This window comes from Cryptomeria japonica, chromosome 7, assembly GCF_030272615.1.
Source record: "Cryptomeria japonica chromosome 7, Sugi_1.0, whole genome shotgun sequence".
NCBI lineage: Eukaryota > Viridiplantae > Streptophyta > Pinopsida > Cupressales > Cupressaceae > Cryptomeria > Cryptomeria japonica.
The window spans coordinates 698,563,249-698,584,488 of record NC_081411.1 but is presented as its reverse complement, the minus strand read 5'-3'; the positions used below and the strand labels follow the sequence as shown (position 1 = coordinate 698,584,488).

General features: G+C 38.0%; 1 protein-coding gene across 3 annotated transcripts in view; it reads left to right on the top strand.

Annotated features, from left to right (window-relative positions):
• Window positions 1-21,240, top strand: part of LOC131033068 (V-type proton ATPase subunit F) — a 64,609-nt gene that overhangs the window by 23,248 nt on the left and 20,121 nt on the right. For all 3 annotated transcript variants that reach the window (XM_057964193.2, XM_057964194.2, XM_057964195.2), the window contains exon 3: window positions 8,133-8,214. In XM_057964193.2, coding sequence (XP_057820176.1) covers window positions 8,133-8,214 — 82 coding nt within the window. The remainder of the gene's footprint in view (window positions 1-8,132; window positions 8,215-21,240) is intronic.

The following is a 21,240-nucleotide window of genomic DNA, read 5'->3' as shown; positions in this document are numbered from 1 at the left end:
GTATAGATGAGGTTCTAGTGGAAGGATGGGTTGAACTTGATTTATTTCTTTTCTGTCTCAATCCTTCCTTATGACTTCCTTTCCTCTTGGAACCTTTGGAGTGAGTTGACTGGGTGGCACTTTCTCTCATGCTCATACTTTCCGTTTCTTCACCGGATGAGTATGGATCTCCCATCAAATCAAACGTTAACTGTGTATTTTGGCTTTTCAACTTATGAGTTTGAATATCTACCCATCTTTGTGTGTAGGCCATGATAGGCTTCATTAAGTCTCCCAAGTCAGTGATCTCAATATCAATCCAATTGACTTCTATTTCTTTGTCTTTTTGATAGGGGATGGTGAACACTCTGCACATCATGACGATATGAATTGGCAGCCTAGAAAACATCTTCTTCCTAATCACAAAATCATCCTTGGCATTCATCCAATAGTCCTCTATGTGCGGCCTGTGCTTGTGCCTGTTTCCATTGATCCTCCTCATGTTGCCATAAGGATCAAAGCTGTCTTTGGAAGAATACTCAACGAGGGGTTATAATCTCATCTCCTCTTCCGACTTCTTAGCTGCTTGTAGAGATGGACACACTTCCATCAACTGTCTAAGTGAGATGGGAAAAGAGATCCCTATCTTTTGTCTGTTCTTCTGAACCTTGTCATAGGTGACCAATTGTCTCACTAGCTCCAATAGTATCATCTTGTCCGTAGGTTAATGTGGCAGCGTGTATGGTGGACAAGAACATCCCTAAACTCTTATATAGGTGAACTTGGAGAATTGAATATACCAAGCACCATACTTCTTTACTAACTCTTTTGCTCCAGGGATAATCTCTGATGGATGCTGCCTTGCAATGTTCTTGTCAGGTGCATGGTGAAAGCATTGTTCACCCTCCTGAAGTGTGCCTTGCTATGGAAATGTAGCTGTGTGTAGGATTCACATGCTCTCATCTCTCCGACTCTACTTCCAACTGGGCTTCTATACATCAATCCTGTATATTCGTAGGCTCTTGCAAGTGAGTAGATGATGTATGAACTCATGTAGAATGTTTTAGTACACTCAAGTCTTTTCAACTATAGGTCAAGGTTATGATTTAAACTCTTCCTTGAAATCAATTTGGTGAAGCTTACTGGGTATCTTGGATATGTCAGGCTTGTCTTTTAATATCAAGTACTTGTTGATGATGCCCAAGCATTTGTTGGGATCGTCATCAAAGATTGCTTGTGCTCCTTCCTTGTTCTTGTAAACCATGCCCTTATGATCAGGTATGTGGAAGGCCTCGTTGATGGCTGTTTTAGATAGGAAGGCAAGGACCTTGCCGTCATGTGCCACTATTGCTCTTGCGCTGGCATCATAGTGTCTGACACATTCAACTATTAGCTCGTTACATTGTATAGTCGGATGGAAGCCTGTTGCTTGCACAATTCTGCTCTCGATCATCTTCTTCGATATTCCGGAAGGTTTTCTTGTATAGAAGGGATTTGAAACTTCTTCATGTTGATCCGACCTAGGTTGGTGTCTCCAACAATAGTCCACAATGGTGTATTCCTTGACTCAGGTATCACTCCCTTCGAGTCCTCCTTGATGAGGGTCTGCCTTGGAATCGCTTCGGCTCTTGGGGCTGCCATGCTCTACTTGCAAGAATTACCTGAGTTAGGGTTTTAATATGACATTAATGTATATAAGATTGAAAGTCATCAACTAGTTTAGCAATCCTAAAACCCCAGCCTTTCAAAATTAGACTTTGTGTGAAAATAATCATCAAATTTGCAATGAATTTTCATGAAAACATATAAATGATCAAACAAAGGGTTTGAAAACATGATGTGGAAAAGATCCTTAAAACTAAAAACTCTCCAAAACCCTGATATGTAACTGTATCAGCACAAAATCCAGGTCTGATTTTTGATAAAAATAATAAAAAATAGTCAATTCAGACTTGCTAATGAATGTTTATAATGCTGATGTCTGAGATCTGCCTTCAAATTTGGCAAAATTCTTTTTAATGATCATTGTGGCAACCTTATAATCTACAAATGTAGAAGAGGTCTGCTGGTTGAATTATGAAATCCGCTGAATTTTGCTTCATTTATAAATTAAAATCGCTGAGATATGAGGGTTATTGCTGCTTGGTGATGGCAAAATTCGCTGCTTAATACTTGCTTGCCTGAATGGGAATCTCCAATCTTTGATAGGGAAATCATTAATCATTTGGTGAAGAATATCGCTGCCTGATTGGATCATGGAGATCGCTGATTTCTGCTGGTAAATTTACTGCTTCTGTGAAATGTCTCTGCTGATTGAAAGAGTTGAATCGATTTCTAAGTGATGGTTGATCAAATGCAATGATCAACCATCCTTTATAGTTGTTGTAAGGATGCATCTCTTGGGAAATAAGGCTGACTTGCTTTGTTCCATTTAATTTTTTGCAATTCGATTTTCCATGTACAAGGCCGACTTGTTTTGCTTTTCAAAGTGTGGGCCCCTCCTCATGGTTTTAGCGCTAAACAATTACTTTTCCCTTGTCATGGATTTGAGAGGTCACTGTCAATGACCATAAGGTGGGCAGGCTTTTTAGGGGTCATTGACAATGATCATAAGGTGGTCATGGTTTTTGGAGGTCACTAACAATGACAATAAGGTGGTCATGGATTTTGACCCCTATTGGAAGTAACAACTTCCTTCCTTAATCATTTGCATCTCTTCATCGCTTTTTTTGATCACTTGCTTGATCAAACATTGAAATCATTCTTACCTTGGCAGCACAAACATTATTCATGCCCTCAGGCTGGGTTTTTGGGTGCTAAGTGGAAGTGTTCATCAGCTGGTCGTGCTTTTGGAGGGCCACTAGAAATCATCATCAGCTGGTCATGGATTTTGAGGGTACGTGGAAATCATCTCATGCAGGTTGTGGTTTTGGAGGGTCACCGGAAATGACTCCCAAGTATCAATATGACTTGTTCAGTGAACTATTCAAGGCGTTTCCACTCTTTCTTGTTAATTTTACCAATCTTAAGCAACATCATCCTCCAAAACATAAGTATTTATTTCAACGAGTGTTGATCTCACCAAGAAGGACATGCTCATCCTAGCCGGGCTTTTGATAGCCAATTTGAAATCATCCCTTGGTGGTCGGACTTTTGGAGGGTGACTGGAAGTGACTCCAAAAAGCTGGCCGGAGATTTAGGCTGATTGTATCACTTCATCCACTTCAAGAGTTCCCCATTCATCTCATAAAAGTAACCTCATCATCAACAAGGCTTCTTCATCATTTCTAATACCTTGATTGACATTCACCAAGCATCTAACTTCCTTTGACTGTTTTCCACACTTAAGCTCAACATTTCCGTCCCTGAACTTGAAAGTCACATGGTGATGATCAAATGAAATGATCATCATAAATCGTTCATCACCAAGGTATTGAGAGCTAAACTAACTCAATTCCATTCAACTAAAGGATCAGACTGCTACTAAACTGCCCAAGACCTAGGACTGCTGGCAAAAAGAGGGGGTGCCCATTTAGAATGGGGTGCTGTGTGAAAAGGTTACAACACAGAGAGGCTCATAGAAAGGTTTGATAGGAATGAAGCCAAGGCTCATTTCAAAGAGTTGATATGCTTGAGACATCATGGTTTGGTGGAGGACTACATAGCAAAATTCTAGTGAGTTTAAGGCTCATTTCAAAGAGTTGATATGCTTGAGACATCATGGTTTGGTGGAGGACTACATAGCAAAATTCTAGTGAGTTTCAGTCTTGTTGCCAGATATTATGGAGAGGAGACTTATGTTCCTATTCATTGAGTGACTATTAGAGTCACTTCGAGGCTTGGTTAGGGCCTTTGGGCCCATTTCTATGGAGGATGCTATTTAGAGGGCTTGGAGTTTGGAAGATGCTACAATTAAGAGGAAGCTCTTAAGAGTGCACCATTAAGATCACATGGGACACCTTTTTACAAGGATGTCTTGCAACCAAGGGCATTACCTCCTAAGCCAAGCAAGATGGAAGTGTCTAAGAATAAGCTTCAAAGGAAGTTGTGTTTCACATGTAGAGATCCATGGGAGCGAGGGCATAGATGCTCGGAGATGGACAAGTACACTACATTGGAGTAGCACCTAATAATGATTCTGAAATTGAGGAGTCTAATCTTGAGATTGTGGTGGAGTTGGTGCATGAGGAGAAGGGGGAGATGCTTCAGGAGGTACATTTGCAACACTTTCAAGAGCACCTAGATATCATCCTCTTTGAGTTAGGGGCGCCTTGTAGGCACAAAGATTGATAGTTTTGATTGATATTAGGGCAACCCACAACTTCATTATTAAGAATTTGGTAGCGAATCTGGGTTTACTAAATGAAAACTTTAAGGGTTTTAATGTTACAATTGCCTTTGTGTTAACCATTCCATGTAATTGAAGGATTCAACAAATGGAGTTGGCTCTAGGAGGGCATAAGATGAGAGATGACTTCTTTGTGATTAGCATTGGTGAGACAGATTTGGTCTTGGGAGTGCAATGGTTCCACTCACTTGGTGAGCATACATAAAATTATTGAATGATTAAGTTGAAATTTAAATCCGATGGGAAGGAGGTAGTTCTTCATGGCCTATCCGATTGTAGGCCTCATGGTTTTTTCAGCTAAGAGAATGGAGAGGACTTTTTATAGAGAACTAGTAATGTGGGCAGCAAAGTATTTGATTACAAATACAAGGGATCCAAGGATGAAAGGTCCAATCATGTTGATATTCAATCCATCTTGGACAACAAACATAGCAAGGTGTTCAACGAAATTCCTCTTGGATTACCATTGGATAGGGGTTTTCAACATGTAATTGAGCTTGAGGAAGGAGCAAAACCTATTATCACTGCTCCATATTGTCACCCTAGGAGATACAAGGAGATTGAGAAGGCAATTAAGGAGTTATTGAATATGTGGCACATACGACCTAGTTCCCACTCATTTACTTCATTGATGGTGTTGGTCAAGAAAAAAGATGGGACTCTGAGGATGGGCATTGATTATATAACTTTCAACAAGAAGACAATTAAGAATTGCTACCACATACCCAAAATTGATGAGTTGATAGATGAGCTTCATGGTGCAGTATACGTCTCAAAGATTGATCTACAATCAAGGTATCATCAAATCAAGGTTAGAGTTGAAGATGTGCACAAAACAACTTCTAGTTGTCATTTTGAACATTATGAGTTGTTCATGCCATTTGGACTAACCAGTGCACCTACCACATTCCAGTCTTGCACGAATTAGGTTTTTATCTTACAATTGAGGAAATTTTTCTTAGTTTTCTTTGATGGTATCTTGATTTATACTAAGACATGGGAGGAAACTCGAGGCACGTAGATGTGGTGCTTGGCATAGTTGAGCAGTATTCATTCTATGCCAAGGCATCCAAATTTGAGTTCGAATTGATGGAGATATTTTATTTGGGACATAAGAATAGTAATCTCTTGCATTGTTAGAAGTAGAACAGATTTCTAGACCCTCATTCCTTTTGCATTTTATTTCAAAGCCTTCATTAGGATTAGTTTCAAGAACCTAATTGCAAAACCATAAGTTATTCAAGTCTTAGAGCTTACAATTGCTAGAGTCTTCCTTGTGAAAGATGTGGTAAAATCCTGGAACAATTGTGTAAGTTCCTTTGTGATACCAGTAATATCACATCATTTTGATTGAATCTATCCAAATTGCACCGTCAAGACCTGACTAAAGAAACCCTGGGGTAACCTTACTTGATCACATTGTTTAGCATATAAGGTTTCCTTGTTCAAGAGAGGATATAATACTTATTATTTTATTCTAAGTTTGAGGTGTCATAAAAACACATCAACACCACCCTCCTATATTTATATTAATGTATTCTACAACTCTTTGTAATAGTCATTAGAGAGTTAACTAGTTAGTGAGTTAGCTAGCTTCATTGTTGTAGAATAGGAGGATAACTTAGGCGTTTCTACCTACCATTACTTGGACTCACACATTCATCCTTGGTGCTTGTTCCACAGGCTGGAAATGTGTCCCTGTTTTGGAGACCCATATGGGGACATATCCAAACATTAGGAGGCTTCATATGAAGTTTCTTTGTGTTTCCATATGTCTCCTAGAAAAGTATACATGAAAACTGGTAAACTTTCTATAGAGGTTTCTTAGATATATGAATTACAGTAGGTTTTCCTGAAGTGCTGACATGTGGTTGACAAAATCTGCAATTTCTATTTTCTGCCAGAATTATTTTTAATACCAAATTTCAAAGAGGTAATAGTATAAGGAGAAGTAATAGATCGAGACCATTGAGTTCAGGGTTGGGTCCGCTGCATGTGCTTCGATCCTAGTCTCTATTTGCTATCTCTAGATAATTATGATTTAAAATAAAATGTTATATCATGATGATGATTTCCAAATGTCGATAGAATTAATCTTTGTTTTTGTTGGCTATTTCAATTCTTCAAAATGTCAATTTTAAAAAAAAAATAAAGCATTTAAGTATTTTACATTTGTTAAAATTTGCATTTCCACTGTACAACTATTATTTTCTAAATAAGGCATATATGTAAATTTTATTGTTTATTTTGCTATTGCCAACTTTGAAAAAAAAAATGACATACTGGTACCTGTCCCTGCCTCCCATTCTAGTACCAGTTAACCATTATTTGACTTCTCAGATATTGTATAGATTTATTCACATGGTAAGACTTTGCACATTATAGCATTGCAATATCTAACTGTTCTGTTAGTTAATCTCCCCTTGACTTTGTGTAATTTAATATAGCTCTTGGCCTCTTCATTTAAATAGATTCTTCCAACATCTCACATCTAGTCAGCTAAGTGTGTCTAATCTCCTCCATATGTATGAATAGGGTCAGCTTTCACGTACCCCAGGAAGAGTCGAGAAGGTGACAAGGTGGCAGGTTTTTAAATAGTCTTATTTTGTGGTCATCATATTGACTAATATGACTATTAAATATTTATTAAGGTTAGAAAATAAATTTCTTCCAGTAACTTTTCTTTGGTCAAAATATAAACATCTCTCTCTTGCTTGCTTGATTTATCCTTTCCCCCAAAACTTGCTGATAACAAAGATACCTGTAGCTGATAACACTTTGGTATACTGTAACTATAGAATGGTTATCACTTCTAACCCTTCAATTAAATTAATGTTTATTAAAGAGAACAAACATTAATTTAAAATCTCTCTGAGTTTATTAATTACATGTTGTACTAACTTTCAGCTTATACTCAAAAGATTTTGCTTCAGAATGAGATCTGTTTATCTATGAGGAGGTACCTAAAGTAAATGTTTCATGACCATTTGATAATTCATGCTATTAATTTGTTATATGCCTTTTTAGTGATTTGGGCTTGTTAAAATCAGAGTAGCCAGAAACTCATATGTCCTCCTTGGGCGCGCGTATCCCTGTATCAAAAACAGATACGTATCCAATACAGCCCGGATACACGTTGGATATTGTACCCATGCATGCCCAAAAGATCCTGATTTCCAATTGTGCCAAATACTATGTGATTTGTTTTTCTCAAAATTTGATGTAAATATTCTTTAACTTATTTCAAAAAAACTTCATTCATGCAATTTTTAAAAAGAAAATTGGTATAAACAAAGCCTACACCAAATGAGAAAGACAAATGAAATGTTTTTCTATTTCAGCAACCCATTTTTTTGGGTAATCTTCCAGTGCAACTCTACTATTTTTGCATATTGTAAATTGTTAAATCAACTTATAATTATTTATGTAGCAATTATGTGTCCATATTGCTTTGGAAGTAATGAAAATCTCCTCTAATAACTTAGAAAATTGTGTTAAATATATGTATATGTGATTTTTATGAATGTCTTATTCAGCCATATCCATATTGGGGGTCTTAAAAAATGGCTGTATCCGTATCTGATACCGTAGTCGTATTTGTATCTTAATTTGTGTCCGTGCAACTTTGGTTAAAATGTAAGGGTGAATTCCACCAACTATTGTTAACACTCTTTTAAGGGTACGCTAGCTTTGTAGGTTCTTCAGAGATTTCTGCTGTAGCAATTATGGAAATTTGTTTGATAGATAAAATCTTTTGAGGGCATTTCTTACAACCAGCTAACATGTAAATCCACTTCTACTGCAGGATACGGTGACAGGGTTTTTATTGGCTGGAGTTGGCAATGTAGATCTTCGGAGAAAGACAAATTACTTAATAGTTGATTCAAGTATGAATTTATTGTGTGTAAGAAGTGATTTAATTTTTCATAGAGCTTGTGTTTTCTTAGACTATTCTAAGTTGCACTGCATGTTTGAATTCGGACTATGTGCTTCATTTAGATGCTTGATAAAGTATCAATGAAAGGCTTGAAATTCTCTTGATCCAGTGTTCCAGTAGAGATGATGCAAGAATTTACGTAATCTTGATGAGAATAGGAAGAAAAAAAGAGTAGCTGGTTAAAATAGGCTTGAAATTTGGAAAGCACTTTCTTTTGACATCGAGATTGGAGTTGGGGCGAGTTGTACAAAAAACCATAGCTTCATGTTACTCAAAATCTATATATGGCAACCATTAATATTACCCGTACTCTTACTAATCCTAGAGTACTGCATTAATTTTTTCTGCCCCTCACAAGTACTCTTGGTTCAACAATATGAATTGGAAGTGATAATTGGAATTGAAATTTTTGGTTATATTTCAATATTCCCTTGATTGTGTGCAGGCTCAATTTATCTCCAATTGGCTAACAATGATAGACATTTTTTTCTATTTGTGACACATGATTTGAAGCCCATAGCAATGAAAGGCGTAATTTCAGATGATGCTATATTGTGTGACCAATCAACAATGTGCGCACAAATATATCTAGATTTGATGACTTCCTCACAAAGTTCTCCACTGTTCACCAACATTAATGACACTACTTGATATCAATTCCATGTGCACTCTTTTTGAAAGGAAAATTTGAAAAGAACTTTTGTTGGTGAAGAGTGGAGAACTTCCTCCTATACCATGAAGTATATGGAAATGATGTTGCTATGTTCTAATGAGGTGTTTTGGAGGAAAACTCTGGATAATTTTCTTTTGTTAAAATACATTGCATTACTTGTGATGGAGCACCATGGTGGACGGTTCAGGGGTTTGAAAGTCTGCACGATAGGTGCACCCATTAATGGCACCATTGTTGTTTGAAATGCCTTAGAGCCTACCAATTAAGATGAATGCTACCTTTTCAAATCTCAAAATGCTAGGTCAATAACACTTTCTCAGAGTATAGCACATTAACAACTACGCTCGCCAACACATTAACACGACAACGAACAATGTATTGCCATGCAAACGATTTGATATGCCACAAAAGCACTTAGATCCAATCCCACTACTATGTAGCAAGACCATGGGATGCCACCATATTGTGTGACTAGTCAACAGTGTATGCACAAACATATCTAGATTTGATGACTTCGCACTTCAGTTGTCTTACAATTTGTGTTTAACCACTTGATCTTGTGGTGGTTTAGAGATCTATGGATCTATGCGAATTATTTTATATTTCGAAGCAATTTCCATTTCCTTTTCATTTGTATGAATCTAAAGTAGGAAGAAGCTCTTTCACACATTTAGGAACCTCCACATATGCATCTTCTAGTGGGTACCTTAATGAATTCTTGTTCATTTAAGGGAACAATGGTTTAGGAGTAGCAACAAAGCCGCAAGCTTATCAACAACACCCTTTGGGAAGGATCACTATTCTCAGTGTTCCACAAGGATGCATTCCCCTGAGAAAGTCTCGGGGTTTCATGACGAGGACATTTTCAAGACTTGGGGACTTGAGGGAAACATCCCCTTACCACACCATGTAATAACCCTTCCATTATACCCTGAAATATCAACTAATTTATTTTTTGTGTTATTAATTTTCCTTAAGTTATTAAGTGTTCATTCATTTTTATACTCAAGAATTCATCTATTCATCAAATAGGATAAGCATCTAGCCTTCAAGTAGGGTTAGACATCCATCTATCAAACATGATGGGCATCCATCCATCAAACAAGATAGGGAACATAATGCTTTGGCCAGAGACTTAAACTTAGGGACAATCTGTTGCTCTAAATCATTCTCTCTCAAGAATACACTTCCTAATGGAAGTACACCGAGGTTCTTCTTTAGGAGAAGAGAATGTAACCAACTTGAATCCCACCTTGGAATTTCGGCGTATGGCTTGTGGGGAAACAAGTGATACTTTTGGGATCCTTCAAAGTATACAAAGAATATATTTTATCTTAACATTATATTAGAATTTTTATCCCAATCTCACTAAACGAATTATCTTGATTCAGTAATCTTTATTAATACATAACCTTCCTAAAACCCCATCCTCGATTGCCTACGTACTAGGGACACACTTTGCCCCTAAATTGTCTACATACACTGCTTCCAAACGAGATCAAGATGTAACATATATGTAGTTTTGCTTTCTATCTAGGTTTGATGTAAACTATATAGTGGTTATGCAACCTTTTCTGAGGTCCTTGTCCTAGACAATTTCTTAGCGGCTGCTACCCACAATGGGAAACACAAAAAGAAGTTGGTCATCATGACCATTTGCTTGTTTTCCTATTTTCATCCAAGTCCTAATTCCTATAATCATATCACCCTTGACTTGTGCATCAAAGAAATATCTTATACATACATAAGTAAATTCAAATAATTACACATATTCAAGAATCTCCTATGGGGTTTCTATGTTTTCACTAGCGTATGTTAGTTCATTAAAATTTATCTTGTTAATTATTGATTCAACCTTTGGATTTTAACTTCATGATGACCCTTATTACTCCTCAACGATTTATGGGGATGATGCCATTGATGTCGTTATTGCATCTTTATTAGGCTATAGGTGTAGTAGACAATCGTTTGGGGCACCGTTGATACCGAAAGCTGCTAAGTTTTCTAAGTTTCTCCTCTAAAATTAGGTTTACATCCAACATGTAAAAGAAATGCTACTATTCTAGTCAACATGTATAATCAATGCTTCTTTGAAAATGTAATGTAAACCAATACAAAGTTTTTGGAGTTACTGTTGTGACCATTTCACACATAGCCCCATCACAAATGGGGACCCCCTCTTTTGCTTCCAGTTTTAGGTTTTAGATAGGTTTGGCAGTAGTCAAATCCTTAAGATGAAATGAGGTTGACCTGATTTGCTCCCCAACACCTTGGCTATGAACGACATATGATGATCATTTCATTTGATCATCATCATCAAAGATCGAGATGGTAGATGCAAGATGAAGGCTTAAACCACGTGAGAAGGCTTTGATAATGACGAGGGATTCTTTGAGTTGGCGAGGTGAGTGCTACTAATAGAATTTAACAAAGTTGAGTCATTGCTAATGACCCCCTCAAAACCTTGCCTTGCCTTAGCTCATAGTCAGTGCCCCCTCAAAAATCCGACCTCTTTTAGTCAGTGGGGTATGAAAAGTCTGATCTCTTTGTTGTCCAGTCAGTGACCCCTTGAAAGTCCGATCTATGATGAGGAAGCCCTTAGCAAGATAGGCATCTCTAGGGATATATGCTTGATGTTTGATGAGATTGAAGTGATTGAGCTAGTAAAGTAGCATCCTTTGAGTTATTGTTAGTGAGGGGTGAAAACCCTGATCACTTTTAGTCATGACTCCTCAAAACTGCGACCTTTCTCAGTTAGTATTCCTTCAAATCCGCAACCTCCTTGGTTGATTGTTAGTGCTTGGTGAGATCCTTGCCCAAGGATAGAAGATGTTTTAGTCGATGATCATGCTAATGGTGAAAGAAGGATCAATTCAAAGCGTCAAGTATGATGAAGGAAGGATATTAAGGCGGATCATTGAGAAGTTTGAAGGCATTGTCAATGCCTCCCAAGAAGCCTCATCATACTTAGTCGATGCCCCCCCAAAACCTCGACCACATTTAGTCGATGCCTTTTACAAAGCTCGATCTTTTTTGCGTCATAGTTGATGCCCCTTAAAATTCCGACCTTTTCTAGACAATGACTAGGCAAAAGGCCGGCTCCTCACAGTCAATGTCCATGCAAAAACCTGAACTTCTTGTGCTTGTCAAAAATCACGATGAGGAAGAGGTATGTTAGAGTGGTTATGATCAAGAGAGGGACCCACCTAGGAAGTAGATGTTTTAATTCAAATTTTGAAAAGGGTAAAATAAGTCGGCCTTTTGTCTTGAAATTATCAAATGCAAAACATTAAATGAAAGACACAAGTTGGCCTTTGATTGAATAGATGCATCCCACCCAATTTCTATAAATATAGGTTGATCATTTCATTTGATCAACATACGATTTGCAAAGTGAATTACCTCTCATGTGCAGTGATTTTGATCGAGATAGCGATTCCATTCAAGGTTCAGTGAACTCACCATTTGCCAAGCGACTTGTTATCTAAAAAGCAGCAATCTTGTCACCATTCAAGCACAAGGCGGACTCAACATTAGGCCTCAAGATTAGACATTGACAATCCACCATTCAAGTAAAGTGAATTCCCCTTCAAGGGTTAGCGAATCATTGTTGCAGACTAGCGATCCTACATTGTCAAAGGAAGCGATCACCATCAATAATCAGCAAGTCCAGGTTCCACATCAATGTTTACCAGCATTAATCACAGCAATAGCGCATTGAAACAAGGGCAATTTTGCCAAATTAAAGGCTAATTTGAAGTTACCAGTCAGTTTAGAACTCATTTGCAGGTCTGAATCAGATTGTACTTGATCATTTTGATTGAAGTCAGACCTAAGAACAATGCCAGTACAGCTTCAGGTTTAAGATTTTAAAGAGGTTTCAGTCATGGAATACTTTTTGCATCATGTTTTGACCATCTAGCACACTTCAATACAAAAATCCATTACGATTAGATGATTATTTTCAGATTGAGACAAGTCTAGGGTTTATATTTATGCCTAGGGTTTTAGTAATTCATCAAGATTTTAATGATTCTACAAGCTTTTAAGGAGGAATTACTGACCTGGATGCTGTTTTAGATATTATAAGACATTAAGGTTATATCAAACCCTAACTTAGACGCCTCTTTCAGGTAGAATATGGCAGCCTTGAAGACAGGAGCAATCTCAAGGCAAACCCTCATCAAGGAAGACTCAAGAGGAGTGATGCCCAAATTGAAGATTATGTCATTTTGGAGCAATGTAGGAGACACCAATCTTGGTCAAATTGACATGAAGAAGTTCCAAAGACCTTTATACACAAGCAGGCCATCCAGATTCTCAAAGAAGATGGTCAAGAGTGGGATAATAAATGCAGTAGGTTTCCTTCCAGCCATCCAATGCAATGAATTGATAGTTGAATGTGCCAGCACCAAAACGACAGTGGCACTTGATGGTAGAGTACTTGCTTACCTATCCAAGACAGCCATTGGTGAAGCCTTCCACATTTAGGATCATAAAGGCATGGTCTACAAAAGCAAAGGAGCGCAAGCAATCTATGATGATGATCCCGACAGATGCTTAGGCATATTAACAAGTACCGGGTATTGAAGAGCAGATCCGACATATCAAAGGTACCCAATAGGTTACACAAAATTGATTTCAAGGAAGAGTTTGGTGACTTGATCACTCTACTCAATCGAGTTACAAGAAGTCCTCAAGCATTTCAATTTGAGAATTGGATGTTCTACTTAATGGAAACAATGTCAACTGGAAAAGAGAAGATCAACTGGGCAAGAATCATAAACAACGACCTTGACATATAGTTGAAAAGGCTTCAGTGCACTAAGACATTCTACATGAGTTCATACCTCATATATTCACTAGCTAGAGCTCATGAATATGCGGGATTAATGTTTAGAGGTCCAGTTGGAATGGAAGCTGGAGAGATGAGAGCGTGTGAATCCTACATATAGCTACATTACCTTGGCAAAGCACATCATAGAAGGGTGAACGATGCTTACACCATGCACTTGACAAGAATGTTGCAAGGCGGTATCCATCAAAGATTCTCCCCACAAGCAAAAGAGTTAGTAAAGAAATTCGGTGCTTGGTATATCCAATTTCCCACATTCACCTACGTAAGAATTCAAGGATGCTCTTGTTCACCCTACATGCTACCACACTATCCTACTGATAAGATAGTATTGCTTGAGTTGGTGAGACAATGGATCACATATGACAAAGTGCAAAAGAATAGACATAAGAGAAGATTTGCTTTTCCCATCTCAGTCTGGCAATAAATAGAAGTGTGTCCATCCTTGCAGACAACTGAGAAATCTGAAGAAGAGTTGAGATCCCACTTCCTTCTCTAGAGAAAAATTTGATCCTTATGGCAACATGAGAAGAACTAACGGAAGAAGACACAAGCACAAGCTACAGTTGGAAGGCTACTGGATGAACGCTCAAGATGATCTTGAGATAAGAAGAAAGATTTGCTCAAAGCTACCGATTGACATCTTCAGGATGTGTAAAGTTTTTGATATTCCAAATCAAGCACACGATAGTGGAAAACGCTTCCAGTTGGTATACGAGTAGGAGACAGACAAGAAGGTAGAAATCAATTGGAAAGATGTGGAGATCACCGATTTGAAAGACTTGATGAAGCCAGTCTTAGCATACACACAATGATGGGTAGACATCAAAACTCAGAAGTTGAAGAGCTAGAATGCGTAGTTGAATTTCAAATTGATGGGAGAGATAGACTCATCCGACGAAGAGACAAAAAGTACGAGCGTGAGTGGAGGTGCCACCTAGTCAGTTCACTCCAGAGGTTCAAAGAGGAAAGAAAATCATAGGGAAGGATCATCACACAAGAAGCATAAACAAATTCAGGCTGTTCTTCCACTAGTAGTTCTTCCATACATGATGTAGAGACAAATCAAGCAACTGATAAGGAGAGTAAACCACCTAGAGGAAGCAAAGATCATCGAATGAATGAGTCCTTGGAGTCTACAATCCAAAATAGCAAATGTGAAAAGACAGATAAGGGGAAACAACCCCAAGTTCAAGACAATTCAGTTCCACATGAGCAAGCTAATAGCAAAGCAAGTGAAGATGTATTTGTGGATATAGAGAATGAAGATGAAGTAACCTCTCCACCTTGAGAAGATCAACAACTTAAGGAGGTGCAAGTGGGAGAAGAAAACCCACTATTCTAGCATGGCTTAAGGAGAGATTAGCAAAAGAAGTCATAGTGATAGAAGAAGAGCATTTTGATGATTTATGTAGTTTCCTAAACAAAGCTCAAGAGACAATTGAAAAGAAGAAGACCACTAAGATGTCAAAGATAACGAAGGATAGCACAGGATCTCAAGTGATACAGATTGCCACTCCAAGAGTAGATAAGCCTGAAGATGAGATCACAACAGAAGAGTATGATTTGGAGACTATTGACTTAGGTCCTCCCACTACCGAACAAGCAATGGAAGACTTGAATGAACTAACATATGCTAAAACATAGAAACCCCATAGGATTCCTAGATATATGTAATTGTTTGAATTTATTTATATATGTATGAGATATTTTTTTGATACACGGGTCAAGGGGCGTGATTATAGGAATTAGGACTTAGATGAAAATAGGAAAACAAGCAAAGGGTCATGATGACCAATTGCTTTATGTGCTTTTCATTATGGGTAGCAACTGCAAATAATTTTTTTGGAACAAGGACCCTAGAAAAGATTGTGTAGCCACTATACAGTGGACTGCAAACCTAGATAAAAAAATAAAACTGCATTTATCTTGCACTTTGATCTCGTTTGGAAGCGATGTATGTAGGCAATCTAGGGGCAAAGTATGTCCCTAGTACGTAGGCAATCGGTGATGAGGTTTTAGGAAGGTTATGGATTAATTAAGATTAAAGAATCAAAATAATCTGTTAAGTGAGGGGATTGGGATAAACCCCAAGTTTAAATCTTTGGCCTAAGCGTTATGTTCCCTATCCCGTTTGATGGATGGATGCCCGTCTTCTTTGGTGGATGGATGACCATCTTGTTTGATAGATGGATGCTAAACCCTACTTGAAGGCTAGATGCCTATATAGTTAAATGGATAGATGAATTCTTGAGTATGCTAATGAATGAACACTTAATAATTTAAGGAAAATCAATAATACAAAAAGTAAATTAGATGTTGTTTTGGGGTATCATGGAAGGGTTATTACACATTGCCATCTGTTGACGTGTATTTTGTACACTATCAAACACAGAATAAAATACCCAAGGGTACCTTATCCTCTCTTGAATAAAGCCTTTGAATGCTGAAGATATCGCAAAAAAGGATCAATCAGGGTGACTTCAAGGTTCTTCGTTGTAGGATCTCTACGTGTGGATAAGCAATGATCCCTTTCATCCATTGTATGCATGCTTAACTTGTTTTTGCAAGGCAAAAATAGGTGTTTCAAAGATTTTCGCCCTGGGCCTCCAGTGAGGGACAAGAGCGACTTTTGTATTTTAGCCTAGGATTATCAAGTTTTGAAGTCAAATCTTTGTTCACCATGCTTTAGAAGACCTTTTCAATCCTTGCACAACCTTGCCTTTGCGTAATCTTGGAGGGAAGTTATTGGTTTTGTAAAAATCGCCTTGGACCTTCAGCAAGGGGCAGGAGCGCTTTTGAGTCCTTTATACAAATTCTTGGTCACTTCAACTTCAAATTACCCTCAAGGCGTAGAACATCATTCCCCACTCCCTTTTGAATCTTGGAAACAAAAATATCATCTCGAAATGTAAGGTAAATGGGCATACTTGGAAATTTTGCCCTGGACCCTTGGAGAGGGACAAGAGCGAATTTGCAAATTTTCATCAAAATTTGTAATCCTTGCATCTCAATTCCACTTCAAGGCATTTTAAACATCATTTCAAACTTGCGCCTTGGCTTAGATTTGTCCAAACTTGGCGAGAAGGACTGGATATTAGGTTTTTCGCCCTGGTCCCTCAGAGAGGGATAGGAGCGATCTTGCAAATTCGAGTTTATCCGTCCTTTGTTAGCCCTCCAAATTATCTTCAACGGGCAAAACACGCCTCCTTCCATTCATTTCAATCACAAAACTTGCTTCGTCCTTGCAAGAAAATTGCACTTTTTAGAAAATCGCTCTGGACCTTCAGCAAGGGACAGGAGCGACTTTTGTCATTTGGGTTGATTTCCTCCTTTGCTGACTACTGAAATTATATTCAATGGACAAAACATGCTTTCCTTGATCTCTTCCAATCATAAAATTACTTTGATCCTGCAAGAATAGTGCAAATTTGAAAATCAAGCTCCGGACCTTCAGTGAGGGACAGGAGCGACTTTTGCCTTCTAGGCCAAAATGCTTCATCTTTCATCATGAAATGTCTTTGCTAGGGAAGATTTCATCTTGTTACACGCCATGAATAAGAGTTCCAGCCCAAAGAAGGTCTAAATATGTGTATATAAAGAATTTCGCCCTGGACCCTTGGTGAGGGACAGGAGCGAAATTACCCTTCTAGGCGAAACTCCATCATTTCATTGTCTTTAATCAAGTCTGGATGCTCTATCACGTTCATTTCATCCTCCACCATGCCTTTGATGCTTCAATTTGACCAAACAAGGTCAGGAATGACTCAAATAAGCTTTTTCGCCTTGGACCCTTGGAGAGGGACAGGAGCGATTTTGATGATTCCAACAAAATCCTTCATCATCTCGAGCTAAAACTCCTTCAGGCAGGTGGAGAAAATCACTTGTTTTTCACTCATGTTCAACACTTGGTCTTTCTTCACTGCAAGAAGAGGGAAATCAAAATTTCGCCCTGGACCCTGAGTAAGGGACAGGAGTGATTTTTCCCTTAATCCTTCAAAATTCACCATTTTCATGCCTTCAAAATCTTCAAAAGCATCAAGTCACGTCCAATCATCTCTCCTGAGACCCTGCACAAAACAAAATAGAAAAGTCAGTGACAAATATGCATTAAATAACATTTTCGCCCTGGACCCTTGGAGAGGGACAGGAGCGATTTCACCCTTTCTGGCTAAAATATTCAAAATTTGAGTCTCCAAGCACTTCACAAGGCAGAGTTAGGTCATCTTCAAGGCCAGGAATTAGTTAGCAAGCCTATCAAAAACAAGAAATTGCCCCTAGGATGAATTTCGCCTTGGACCCTTAGAGAGGGTTAGGAGCGCCTTCTGTGTTTCAGGCATCATCTTACCTCCAAAATTTGATCAAAACTGACCTAGGCAAGAACACACAATTTCACCTTCAAAATGCTAACACTTAGACAAAATTTGGATTTTACCCTAAAAACCCTGATTTGACCTAACCTGAGACCTATCTGACTCTCCTGACAGGCTTACCTCACTTCAATCGTCTCAACTCTAGGGAGGACGCTTAACAACTTTCAAAATTTGACTGGACTCAGCTTGAATAACACTCAAAAGAAACCTCCTAAGGTTTAGCCCTAGCCCAGACAGACCACTCACTCACTCAAAACCCTAAAAAGCAGAGAGAAGAACAGGCAAAACAAAAGCGAAAAAAAGAGGGGGTCCCCATTCTAATGGGGCGATGTGTGAAATGGTCACAACACCACCTTTGCTAGAATGTTGGCAATGCCATTGAGATGCAGTGGATGTTGAGACGTTTGCGGGACTCTTGGAACTTTTCCCAACTATCTTGAGGATGCCTAGGTGTTTCTCATGGTTGGATAACAAAAAGACCATTTTAAAATAAAATCATAATTTTTTTATTGGTTCTAGTGCCCAAGCCCTTATGACCAATGGGCCCCATCTAAGCCCCACAAACCTTATAAAACACTTTCAAATCCTGATTTTAACTCACAAACACATGTCAACAAGAAGCTAATAGTGTGACTTAAAATGCTACAATTACATAGATAGGGCTGGCTAGTATTAGTTTGGAGGAGCTTGACTGTGTGGAGTCCAATAGTTCTAGTGATGAGGAGTTTTGGATGATTAGAGGCCTCATTGCACTCTGTTTTGTTATTTTGTGAGAGTCGCACAACAATTACTGAGAGGGGGGCGGGGGTGAATCAGTATTTGAAACCTTTTAAAAACTACAAATTACTCTTGAAGCAACTTGAAACAAGGATGTAAAAATGCAAGCAAGACACATAAACAAGAACACAAAATTTTCTCGTGGAAAACGCTTTCAGGTAAAAAAGCACGGCATTAAGAAGCTTTGCTTAGCACAAATGGGCACCAACCCAAGTTACAAGAGAGCACTAACTCAGATTAAAACTCTCTAATTTTCTTAAGCACCAACTCCAATTAAAGCACCAACTCAAAAATAAAGAAACATTCAAAATACACTTTCAAATCATTTTGGGCACTTTAGAATCAATGCAAGTGAAACATAACACTCCTTACTTCCTTCCAGAATATCTTCACTCAAACCTAATTCTCCAATAAAAATCAGAATTTTCTGCACACTTGGTTCATTCTAGAAAAAAACTTATTTGAAAATTTATCCCTGCTTATATCTTGAAGGCATCATGCTCAAATAATTTCTATCCACGATATTAAAACAAACAAACCCCTTTATCTTCACTACACTCAGAAAAATAAATCCAACACCCGATAAGTAACAGCCTGATTAATTTTCAATGAAAGACCAGTCGACTGTGGCAATTAAGATAGTTGAAATTCAAATTCTTAAGATTTGACAAACTTCTTAAAAATGTTTGCTGATAACATCAGAGAATAGTCCCCCCCAAAAAACTTCAAAGTCTCTCCTTTTGTTTTTTTGTGCCTTTCACAAAACAAAAACTTTATACATAGGCCACGAAGACATCCCGTTAAAATCTTCCAATACCCTCATATTTGAATGTCATCAATAATAATATTCTCTTGGCATGTTGGAATTCAAGAGCATACATACCAAAAATTTTTTTCAGCACCCAATCAAGATAAACACGTATAAGTCAGGAATGAATATAGCCCCCACGCACTAAAAAAATGCACCAGTCAGAAGACATTATTTTTCCCTTTTTTAGCACCTGTGTCTATCAAAGATCATACCTTAAACACGTCCTTTGAACATAAACCAATAATAATTGACGCGGTTCAACCATATTGGCACTAGAAAAAAATATTAATAAAGATCGCTCCACGATTTAAAAAAAAATCGTCTTCCTCCACAAGACTAAAAAACCTGGCAATCATGTTGCTTTTAAAAAAAAACGCCCTTTGTAGAATTAATTGCCCACGATATTATAACCCATGCACAACCAAACAAAGTTTTTGGTATTCAATTACTTCAACGCACTTCACGATTTAATAAAAATCAACTTTCCAACATACGACCTGCATACAAAGTTATTATTTAAAAAAATGGACCTCTGGACAATTAGAATCCACGATGGCATCATTTGACTTCTAGAAGGAAGTAACGCACAACACAAAGTTAATAATTGATTCCATAGGAATTAAAATCATTCTAAACAAGTCATAAAGAAGCTGCCGCCACACACCACTAACCAAACATTAAATATCAAAATTGTTGCCTTAAAAAAATATGCATAAGAGGCTGAGAGTAGGGTCCCACCAATCAGAGTGATGTGGCATAAGAGGCTGGCATAGCTGTTGACTAAGACAAGTAGGCACACACACTGCTTGCTCAACCAACACCCAAGCATACAAGCACCTCAAGCAGGTAAGCAACTAGGTAGTTGAAACTCAACCAAGCACACAAGCAACTCAAGCTGCTCAACTAGGCACATAAGTAGGGAGCTCAACTAAAATTCATAGCCAAAGTCCTAACAAAACCAACAAGCCTTTGAAATCAATGACAAATAAATTATAATCCAACAAACTCCCCCTTTGTCATTGATGGCAACTCCATCTCCTTTTGCAACCTTCTGAAACCAAGAAAACATAATTTCTTTCCTTGAGATCCTACTCCCCCTTTGACATCAATGACTGATACAAAACTGCAATCAACCAGGAGCTGATACAAATTCATAAACAAACCTGCAAGCACTGAACAAGGGGCATGAAATAATGCAATTGATACTCCCCCTGAGCAAAACAATCCTGCAAAACAACCCTTCAGTGATGGAGTGAAACCACTCCTAACTGCTGTCTTAACCTTTCAAAAGTATCTTTGGGCAAGGGCTTAGTAAAAACATCTGCAAGCTGATCCTTAGTAGAAACATATTCAAGCTTTACCTGCTGATCACTGACTTGTTCACGCAAGAAATGATACTTGATCGGAATGTGCTTAGTTCTAGAATGCAAAACAGTATTTTTAGATATGTTAATAGCACTCATGTTATCATACAAAATAGAAATGGG